At 35.3% G+C, this 12,067-nt stretch overlaps 1 protein-coding gene across 4 annotated transcripts in view; it reads right to left on the reverse strand.

Moving 5' to 3' along the window:
* The window catches only part of LOC135172743 (irregular chiasm C-roughest protein-like), a 61,005-nt gene that overhangs the window by 16,857 nt on the left and 32,081 nt on the right, over positions 1-12,067 (reverse strand). For all 4 annotated transcript variants that reach the window (XM_064139064.1, XM_064139063.1, XM_064139061.1 and 1 more), the window contains exon 3: positions 8,991-9,223. In XM_064139064.1, the coding sequence (XP_063995134.1) occupies positions 8,991-9,223 (233 nt within the window). The remainder of the gene's footprint in view (positions 1-8,990; positions 9,224-12,067) is intronic.

Here is a 12,067-nt window from a genome sequence, read left to right on the forward strand (position 1 = left end):
ATGGATGGAAAACAAAGGTGTTGTGGGGGTTTATAAAATTAACTGGAGAATTATTCTATGAGCTCTGATTGGTATTGGGACAGGGAGAAAATGTTTTTTATGAAAAAAAATTCTGAGGACGAAAATTATCACACCGTCTTCGTTAATTAACAATTCGTTAATTGTGGAGTTATTGAGATGAGTCTGAGCTGATCTGAATCGGCAAGGGGTGGAAAAAAAGGAAAGGCTATTTTCACTGAAATAGCAATACGTGTAGAAGTTCAGCGAATTGTGAAGGAGAAAGCAATTGCGGTGCTGTGAAATGGGGTTGGAGTTCATCTTCACTGTCATAACAGCGATAGATGTAAATCTATTAGTTTTCCATCAATCGATTATTTCATGTTTTATGGATTTTTGTGTTATCCATGCCTGCATAATAATATTTGTTTTTTATCAAAAGTGGAGTTAAATCGATCGGATATGTTTGCCTGCTGTACGGTATATATGCGTTCTTTTATCAATGCCGAATTGAGGAATTCAGTGAAAATATTTGCATTAGTTATGACACGGAGAGAGAAATTCTGAAAAAAATTTCGTACCGTCTAGTAATTATGCTTTGTTTAATGATTATTATATTAGCAAAGTTATAAATTACGTTGTCTGGTTTAATATTTTCAATAGGCTCAAATCTGGAGTCTTCTTCAAACTTTACAAAGTTGAACCAACTTGTCAGTCTGAGATAGGGTCTGAACTTTAGGAACATAAAATGGGAAATACATGTGAGAGTTTCATAGAATTTTCAGTCAAATGGCTTCACATGTCAAAAACTTTTCGGTGGATATGTTCACGATTGCTTCCGGGTTTGACGACAACTAGGAGAGATCGTTGATCGAAATCAAAGACAAACTTGGTCGTAGAAGAGTTCCAAATTATTTTACACATGGAGAGCGAGATCTCGGAATTCTTCTGGAAAATTAAAAAAGTATTCTTCCTTTCTGCGTGAGAATTATTAGCTGTCCGTCGGGTTTTTTTCGATCAACCATATCATCTAGCTCTTGGAAATGAGCTACAAAGATCACGTACGAATTCCATGAAGCATTCATGATTTGAACATGAACTCTTCACGATGGCGCGAGAATTTTTTGTGTCAGGCAATGGTTTTTTTCGAATCAGGAAATGAACAAATGATTCAAAATATTAAAAACTTGCAGCTTATTGAATAACGATTTGTTCGGACAAAAAAAAATCCCGTCATCGTTGAATTTGAAACTTTTATTACTGTTACGAGACTTATCGTTCTTCGACAAAAAAATCACAGTTATAAATAAATGTTTTTCTATAGGATTGATCTCAACTGGAAACATTAATTCTGGAATATGCGATTGTTTTTTTTTCTCTCCGTGAAGCTATTGCCGCGTTTCATTCCAATCTTTACTATACAGTAATAAAAAGTTATCAGATTCATTCTTCAAGAATTACGGATTTTATTTCCACTAGGATGAGATGATTTCGGTTTTTTTCCTTTTTTTTACAATAAAATCTATCATAACGACCTTTTGTATCTCGTTTATAATACCGGATACGATCACTTTCTTTTTTGTGTATCGACAATAGAAAAGAAAAAACATTCGATAGTGAATCATAGCAAAATTGGGTGGCACAATTTTATGGACCTTCGGGAGATATTTTTCAAACATTAAAAAACGTTTGGATAAAATAAAATTTTGTCTTAACTTCAAGCATGAATTAAAAGGGTTACGGGTCTTTCTCTTTAGAAATCAAATAAATTGTTATCTTGTTCGGACGGTTTCCAGTGTCTGAAAAATGTTGTCACCATGTGTGTAAATTTCAAAGGCTGTTTTTTTTCCTACAACGCCCTTTAATAAAGATTAAATTTCACAAATAAAGTACTCACATCCGTGATACTGCTAAAAGCTCTTTCGAAGCGGGGGTAAAGAGTATTATAAAAGAATAGGTAAAATCTATACTGAGTCAAGTGAGTTGTTAAACGAGATAAATTCCAAAATGTGATATTAATCCTATTACGAATAATTTTCGAAGCAACTGAGCTCACATACTAAATTCTAAATGTTTTTAAAATTTTCGTAAAATATTCATTAGAATAACTGTTGAACAATTAATGGAATATTGAATAATTGAAAATTCAAAGACCTATTATAAATCCCTCTGGATTATAAATCCATTGAAAACTTATTTGAATGTGGTCTTCGATGTTCATGATAATTTTGATTATTTCCCAATTTGAAATGTGGTGCTATACCAAGTGTTTCCAATGACCTAAATACAACATGATTACTGATAAATTCAGTAAATATTACTTTCTCGCCGTATGGAAAAGCCAATCTTCTGAGATGATTAACGTGAGTTCTTGCTTAATGAATGAAACAATCCGATATCGCATATCAGGCTTGATAAAGATATAAATATTTGGATCGATTTCGCAAAATGTTTGTTCATTAAAAATTCATATCAAATGTTGGACATTAAAAAGGGTTGCAGAGTTATCACTAAAACCCAGTCACCCTGGTGACTCTCGTTTCAATCTCTATCATACATCAATCGACAAATAATGTGAAAACCCCTAAAATTTTAATATCAGTAAATCCTATCCAACCCTATGAACGCGACAGAAAAATGTCGGCTCCCGCAAATAAAAGCATTTGAAAGCTCTGCATTTCAAATAATTGTTTTTCAGGAAAACGAAGCTTTCATTTGACCCAGAACCTCAAATATTGGAAATAAACTCAACTACCCTGAATTTAATTTTCTTCCATTTGTTGTCGAGTTGATGCAGTGATAAAGCCAGCGCTAGAAAAAAAAACTTTAAAATTGAAAAAAAAAAAACGGAAAAAGCTCGTTCGCTCCTGATAAATACGTCAATTACGTGGCGGTGGGAAATGGCTTTACACTATGCAGAAACTATTAAAACTTCAGAGGAAAGTGTCGAGGGTGGACTTTTCTCCCATCGGTACAGTGATGAGGTTGGAGTATGTAAATAAAAATGCGAGAGTGAGGTTTAGAATATCATCACGCTGGCACAATGCCCGGGGTTAAAGTCAAGAGAACTTCTTTCGTTCTCCAGGCCAACGAGAGAATACATATTCTTCCCTTAACTATATTGCTCTGGGCTTCCTTTAGAGTCGCAAATTTCCGTCATTGAGTTTATTTTATTTTTTTTTATCACCACGGAGTAATGTATTTGGTTTATTACATTTTGCGTCAACTCTTGCCAGACACCTTCCCATGTACAACAACGTTAACTACTCTTATATATTTTGGGGATTTTTTTACCTAACGCTTCTCACATTATTATGCACTATATGAATCCCCGTGTCTCTTTGTTTAATTACAAACCGTGGGTAATCTCATTGTGGAATGGAGGTACTGTTGTTTCATAAACTTCTACCAAGTGAACGAATGTAAAAATTATTTTTAAAAATAATCCTGCAACAGATCGGCAGCGGAATTATAATTGCTCTGGTAGCCAGGAGTTCCGGAGAACGTGGAATGAAAATAAATATTTATTTGAGAGAAGTCCGGAAAACCTGGAGGTTCCAATAATATTTGAATACGGTCATCTTCCCAATGAAACGAATTTTACTAAATTATTTTACACCTCAATTGAGTTTAATGAATTGTCGAGTTATTATCATTGATCGCTCGCAACGCAATTTTTCACAGTGTTTGCCCAGACGTTTGGAATTGCAGAGTTCTCCGATATTGCTGATTGGACGGAATCAAATATGGCTTCCGGAAATTCAGCTGCATTCTTTAAAATTTTTACCGCAAGACACTGAATTTTTAACCGATTTTCGACGAGTTTTTTCTGTGCCAACATCGAGCTTTTTCTCGTCACTGGGGAAACAATTTTTTTTTCTCCGTCCGCTGAAATAATAAATTTGTTTCCCATTTCTCTAATTAAACCGACAGCCCCTATGGGACGTGAATCTTTAACGTTAATGAGCTTTTGAATTAACATAGAATACAAACAGTATTTTTAAGCTCATTATCGGGATACAAAACGCACTTATTCCAATGGTTAACAATTTTAATATTCCATTACCACTCTGTTACGGAATATCCACATAATATAATTCTCCAGTAGAAAACCGAAACAAGTTTAACATTGGTCAGTCTGAGTCATTTTTTTGTTAACATAATTTCATACTAAAATACCGTGGACAGTGCAAAACCACCTGTTGGCCATATCATACTCATGAAATTTTTTTTTTGTTACTTTTCACAAATAATGCCAATTGAAACAAAATTAAACACACCGCAGTATTTCACGTAACCCAGAGGGAGGTGTAAAGCAGTCCGAGTGGGGGCTTTCATTGAAGATTTATCACTCTTATACCCTTCTTCTTTCTCACGAGCATTTTTCTCTTTCTCCTTATGCTTTGGATCCGGGTAATTGAGGGGCCAGAGCCAAAAAAAAGCCCGAAGCAATAGGCTCGTGACTTGAAAGAAAATTGCGACGAAGATATCAAGGATATATGACATATTCGTATGTGTAGAGCTATGAAAAGTGTGTGATAAGATCGAGGAGATGAAATATCCCCTGGGGAAGAGGATGGATACTTCGGAATTCGTGGGAGGAGACTCGATGGAAAAGAATGTTTTTCTCAGAATAGAACAGACGCTTTGTGATAAATGTGATGAAAAATCTTTACGGGGGAAAGGAACTTCCTCAATGTTAACAAGTGTCTCGGACGATCGAGAAATGAAGCAGGTGAAGAGGTGGACGGAGGTGATGATTGATTTCAGAAATGAAGGTGGAACATGTATACTATTCTTCGTCCTTTTACCAAATCCTATGTGTGGGTATTTTTTCGAAAATCTTTTTTTGAATATCGTTACTAAAATGTTTTAAATGGCTCTTCTCTAGCCCTCATTTTTTTTATTTCATCATTTAATTTTTCATAGAGAATCAATTATCTCCAGCCAGTCTTTGGATAATATTTTCAAATTTAAAAGAAGTACAAAATTTGTGGTCATAATATTTTTGGTGCAGTCCATTTTGGTGCAGTCCAAATAATTACTTTCTCACTTGATAATCGTAATCATGTGAAGGGTTAAAATACAAGATGATTACCAAACGATCAGGTAATTTCTACCCAACTTTCTCCCGTGTAATGTAGTTCGACTGCCTGATTGATGTTGATAATTATTAACTCGCGGTTGAGTCTCTTTAATTTTTGTTGAGAAAACTCACTGATTACTTAACTGATAATTATTTAAATTAACAATTACTGGGCGTGATGTAATTGGAAATGTACAGAACATGGAAATGCGCTGATATACGCACTGACCGCGTTTCTGATGCTACATCTTGAAGGTGTATTTTAGTTATTCATCAAAAACTGGCTAAAAGTGAAAATCAACTTGACCCGCTTTACCGTTTCGCTACTGAATATTTCGCTGCAATGGCGAAGGATGCAGCACTTGTTGAAGTTTCTGCTTAGATTACCTCGAGATTGGTCACTGTACGAGGGAAGCGCCACGACGCGTCGTTTTTTTTTCTCTTTGCCATTAACTGGTTGCCCGAAAAAAAATTTAATCCGTCAATTACAAGAGCTTGTGACTTTTCTAATTTAAAATAAATTTAAATGTTTTAGCACACAGAAGAACTATTTAACTCCGAAGCATTTCATATTTTTTATCTGAATTTTCAGAATCATTTTTTCAGGATCTCCAAACACATGTCCGGTGGAAATAAGACCCATTGATCCCTTTGAAAATTCAGATGGGGAAGTGGCGGAAACTTTGCTGCCGCACTCACTTCAATCAGTCCCAGCTTGACCTCACAGTGAGCTAGGCTCAAGAGGAATTTTTGTATGGGATTTGATAGTCATTTCAGGACTCCGAGTGGGAAAGAAATATAACCCCTGCGATAATGTCCCCTAAGCTCCTCCTACCATTCGACCCTTCCTGATGATAATTTCTCACAGTGGGTCTCCGCTATGCTAACAAATCCAACTGCTATCTTCATAAACCAGTTTCCCCCATCAAGAAAGAAGAAGAAGAAATCGACTTTTCCATTTGACACAGTCTCAATTTTCAAGTTTTAAATAAGCTGTTGAGACTCTTCTCTCCCGAATATATATTTTAAAATATAGGTGATCTACTTTAAGAGTCATTAACTGATTTTATGAATTATCCAGAATTGATTCTCAGGGTTATTAGTGTAACTTCCCTACTTGGAATTACCTTTCTGATGATTTTTACCTAAAATAAAGATATTATCTGAGAAAACAACAGAAATTCATGACATGGGCACATACACAAAAGATTAATTTACGTAAGGTTCAAGGGCTAAAAACAAGAATGTTAATCGATAAACAAATACGCCTCTCCAACGTAGACGTGTAAACCGACAGGTCAACAAAGGCTTTACTGTGTCTCATTGTACGCTCATTACCAAATTGGTTATGTTTATCTGCATTGCGTGATTTTTCCCCCAATTTCACTGCAAAAATCAATATCTGATTTTCATCTACATGTAGATATTCTCTACATACCAAAAAATATCGGAAAAATATGAGAATTTGTTTGAAACGTGTTAAATCAAAGGCGCCAAATTAAATTTTATCGCAATTTCAATTGACATTTCAATCATCGAAATAAATATCAAGTTCTTAATTGGCTGTTTGATAACAACACCCAGCGTTCACTGTTGGAATTTTTTCTGGATTCCATTTACTCCCGATTGAGCTGGCCTGGGGTAACATTCAGCGTCATTTCGACAGAATATTAGCAATTATTCAATTTTCTTAATAGTTAGATAATGACGCAATCACTTTAGGCTTTTATCTCTAAGATCTCTCTGATATTCCAGGGGATCATAAACCGGGACATTGCCGATTCTGCAAATTCCTATAAATTCAATTCACAAACTATTGAAACAACCAGAATCGTTCGTTTCATAAAATACTGCCATCCGAAGTTATTTTTCATTGACAAAATCCACATTTTTCCTTCAACCAAAATTCTATGAATATTTCTGCTGCTATCGTGAAATCGATAACGAACAATAAAAAAATCTCGTTGAATATTTCAATGGACGTACATTGTTCGTCTACAATCAGGGCACGTCATTAAAAGAATAACCATACAGACAAATGAAAATTTAGATTATCTGCATCAGATGATTCTCTAACAAGCAATTTCGGAGTACATCAAATTGAAGCTATTGCATTTCACCATGAAATTCTTCCATAACTCTCTGTGGATAGAAAATATTACGATTTTTTTATTTGTCCGAATAATAACCTGAAATATCCATAGAAAGTACTCAACCTACGTATTCCCCATTATGAGCCCAGTGATGAAAACAAAGAGAGATGTGACAGCCCTCTGATATTTCCAATCAATTTGAGATTTGAGATGTCTACCTCTGAAGATTCTCTCCGTGTGCCTATTCAGGCATCTCAAATCAATGACTAACCATTATTTTGATCATCTCTCGGGATTATTTACTCTCGAAATTGTTGAGTTGACTTCGTGCCGAAGTAGATAAAGCGACGGATGGAGAAAAATAGTTGACACATCTATTGGTGCAGACGAATGACCATTGAATCTTGTACAAGTGGTTCATTTATATTCTATGTCTAGTCTGTTTTCTAGTAAGCGTCTTTCGCCCCTTATGTTCGTATTTTGTCTCCAAGCCGATAAGCTCACATATATATTCAAGGCTCCCTACGTATATATATACATACATACATATAGATATGTGTTGGAGAATAGTACACTGGACACAGTGCTGAGTGCTGTGAGTGTGCAAGGGGACTTGATCAGATCATTCAGTGGGAATCAAATCCCATCGGCTACACGGACTCCTGATTCTCCGGGTTAAACACAGGTTTAATAAATGGATAGGAGTAGAATAGAGATCAGAGAGTAATGAGACAAAAAAAAGAGAGAGAATCAAGGTTGAAGAAGATACTAAATTACGATGAAATTGTATTTAAACGTTGGGATAATGAAGACACAGACAAGTGAAGATAAGACGGAGAGTCAAGTATCCGAGGAAAATTGCTAGACTTTAATGATGGTGAGGTTTTAAATGACTAAGGCGGGTGGGAATAATAAAGCAAGTGTCACGGGATATAGAGTGGGTGCGCCTGGTTACTGGGAAATGTATGGAGGAGCTTTACTTTCCCGAGTTTTTCACGATGCTACCATCCAACGAGTGGAGGTCGGTGGGATTTCTATCCAATGAGAGTTCAAGCGTTGCAGATGAAAGTACCCACATGCCTCATTCCGGGAATTGCATTTTATTTTCCTTGGCTGGGAAAATTTCGATACAAACTGAGATTTTTTTCCTTTTTACTTGGGGTAATCAGCAGTCGAATAATCGGTCGACTTGTAGATTTCGAATTTGGTGAAATTATCTCGAACTAATTTTTCTCAATCAATTTAGCGTGATTTTGTCTTATTTTTTGTCTCGCCTAAAATTAATTAAAAAATTTTGTTGTTAGGTGTTACTGTAGTCATTTCTCTCGGTGTGTGGACTCTACAAGCCCTTCTACAATTCGATGTGTAATCTGTAACTGTTCAGTAACTATTATCGAATAATTCGTTTGAATCGTCATGCCACTGCTCAACTGAATCGTTGGTCATTATCCACAACTATTTACTGTAAATTCAAGAACGCTTTCCGGTAACAATTCCCGAATCGCGTTAACATTAACTGAATTCATCTATCAGAGGGCCGTTTCTATTCTGACCATCGAAAAATACGAATATTTCTCTTTTCATTCCTTCGCGTTGTATGGGCGGTACTATTTGAAGTTTCCACCGGGAAAGCAATTCAATTAAATGCGTAAAGAAAATATTCATCAGGTTTCATTTCCTCAGAGCTTAGACTTTTGTACTTTTTCAATGGTACTAGAAAAGAGTAATTGTCCCTTCACCAGAAGAAAGTAATAACTTACATCATGGTGTTTCTATCGCGTTGAAAGAAAAATAAAGGAATAACCAAAACTTACGTCTGCCGCAGGTTTTCCCCCGACGCTGATACACTCCAGGGTGAGCTCACGATCTTCCGTAGTAACAAGAAAATCACCCTGAAGGATTTTCGGCTTTTGGGGTGGTACAAGAACACTCAAACGAGCGAATCTTGACCTTAGTCCAGGTTGTCCATCATTTGTGGGCGATGCTTGGCATTGATATTTCCCATCGTCCTCCAATTCCACTGGAAAGATGTGTAATGAAAAATCCCCTGCAACAAACAAAAAAACATAATTAAATATAAAACGTGAAAATAGAATTTTTTTACCACAATTATGTTTCCAATTAAAGATAAAATTTATAATTAAATTTGAAGTTTTATCCTTCATTCATTTTTTTACCCACAAGTTGGTGAGCAGTAAGCAGCTTTAGTTCTTAAAAAAGGGAAAAATGCATAACGAAAGAAGAACACAAAGAGAAAAAATTCAGTGTATTTTTTTTTTGGTAATCTCTAGAGTAATAGCACATTCTAACGAAACTGTATCCGCTCGTCACTGGCATTGTTTGTACAGTTCTGTGCGCATTTATATTATTACTGTGCGATGCTCGTAGCAACGGGATATACTCTCGCTCTCATCATTAATAATAATAAAGTCACCCCAGAAATGAATAATTATTTATGCAGACGCATCAGTTCACAAGAGAGCATTCACTGCAGTGTATTTTTAAACTAGATATGAAAAAAAAATTCAGTAACTTTTCAAAAATCCACCAGTCATGAAATATAACCGTTCTTCTATGTTTTGTTTCAGCCCTGTCTGTCACGTTTTTTTGCTGCCGAGTTCGTATGTATTGTGTGAAGTAAATATCGCTGCCAGGTCTGTACAAGAGTTTCATGGTTTTAATAGATAAATTCAATAAATAAAAGAGAAAAATACTACATTATACTACAGCGACAAATACGCTTACTTGTCGGTTTTATTATTTATTATGTATGAGAAAACGGATTTTTCTTAAAGAAGGAGAGACACGTCTATGACTTTTTAAAACATAAGAAAGCTTCTCTCGTCTCGGTGTAGATTCGAGTTTGTTGACTGAGTGTCATCTCCTTTCAATAAATAGTTGATACTCCCATTTACAGATATATAAACTGGATTTAAAATGAAACAAATTGTGAATTAATTTGAGTCCAACATGTGTTTAATTTGAAAAGAAAATATTTTCTGAAATCTGTAAAAAATTTTTAAGGAGGATTATATAACATTACAAAACATTAAGTCTTTGAATTTCGGAAAAATGTCTGCGAGGTTAAGGGGTTTAGTGTTGCTGTTACCAGAGGAGAATAAACTCTTTAAAATATTAAGAATTGTCAATATATTTAAAAATTTATACGCCCAGCGGAAAAGAACAGTTACGATATGGCGTTTAAAAAAATCGACATTTAAGTAGTGAGTGAAAATCCACAGCCTTCCACACGACTGCGTTTCAATGGACAGGGGGTATATAGTTATAGCTCTTCCGTCGTGTACCTACTTTAACTCCCAAGTGAAATACGTCGCGTGACTAGTCGATCAGAAGAAAAAAAATCACCCTTAATTCTCTATCGCAGGAGCGTTACTATTAAAAGGTGAAAAATACATGCATTTTCATTGTTCTATTTTTCGCTTGAATCCCCTCTAAGTTCTACAACTCAATGTTTCATGATTATATCATTCCGTTATTTTCGTACAGTTCTATCAATAGAAAAACACAAAAAAATATGAAAATGACGACGAAAAAAGGCGATTTGATTTTCAATGATCAGTAAAATATATAAGGGAAACGGAAAGTAAATATTTGGGAAAATAAATTGAATTAAAACTTTGTGGCAGTTTGTTTTTACCCTGTATGGCATGTTTAACGGTTCTATCAACTTTGTTTGGTTTATTTTGCATTTTGAAACATATTGGGAACGAGGGGAGTTAATATTTCCATTTCTCGGCATTAACGCTTTATCGCTTCAATATTGAAATTTCAACGTGGAAAATGGGTATAATTACATTCGTGGCGCATGAACAAGTAACAAGCGAGTAATTTTTGCGAGGAAAGGTAAGATTTAACGTAGGTTAATTCAGGTGATATCCATCTCCATTATTCATCTCGATAACATACATCTCAGGGATACATACAAAGGGAATCAATAGTGGATACGTCTGGGCGGAATGGCTGCTGAATCGCGATAGAGACTGTCTACCGGATATTAAATTCTCTACCAGAGAAGAAACCCAGGAAATCGAAATAAACAGAAAAATAAATAACCATCTCGAAGATGGTGCAGCACACTCGGTAGTTTCCGAAATTTTCTCAATGAATTTTTCTATTTATTTTTTGCAGATTTCAATTTTTCTCTCCCACAAGAAGAGAAATATTCAATAAAAATTTTACGAAAAATTAAAAAAGGAAGTATTATTGCGTTGCAATAACTGTTGCATCACTGTTGCAAACTGATAAAATAATTGATGTCACGTTCTCCAAACTCGCCTAATGCTACACCACCAAAATTTACCAAATTATCTGCAACTTATGCAAATGACTTTTTACTGCAGAATGAATATTTATGGAAATTCAATTTCTAAAACTTTTGCACCCCTCAGTTGAATTCATCCCAGTGTGACCTGCCTCCAAGTAACACTAGTGAGTTATAAAACTCAAATATTTAATACGTTCATATTATCATTATGATTGCCACCTAGAGAAGTTGAGCATGAGTTCGTGCAGGTGAACGAGTATTTCAATGGTTTCCCCAGCATCCTAATACGTGCCACCGTGAATTCAACTACTTCGAAAAGCTACATGTTATGAGCTTGCTAACTGGACATTTGTAAATGGCATTGTACAAACAGTAATTACAGTTTGCCTTTGAATTAGTTCTGCAACATTTGGTACTGTTCTCTATAGTTGTTCGACATGTTCCAAAATGTCATTCGATAATGGAAAACTGGGGTGTGATACTTTCATCAGTGACTGAATGCGCAGGTGGTTGATTCGTGTAAAATATGATATCCATCATAATGAATGGGTCTGTCGGGTGCTCACTGGTATTTTTGAATTTTATCTCAGCGAAGTGAAAATGCTC

This window comes from Diachasmimorpha longicaudata, chromosome 2 (assembly GCF_034640455.1).
Source record: "Diachasmimorpha longicaudata isolate KC_UGA_2023 chromosome 2, iyDiaLong2, whole genome shotgun sequence".
Classification (NCBI taxonomy): Eukaryota; Metazoa; Arthropoda; class Insecta; order Hymenoptera; family Braconidae; genus Diachasmimorpha; species Diachasmimorpha longicaudata.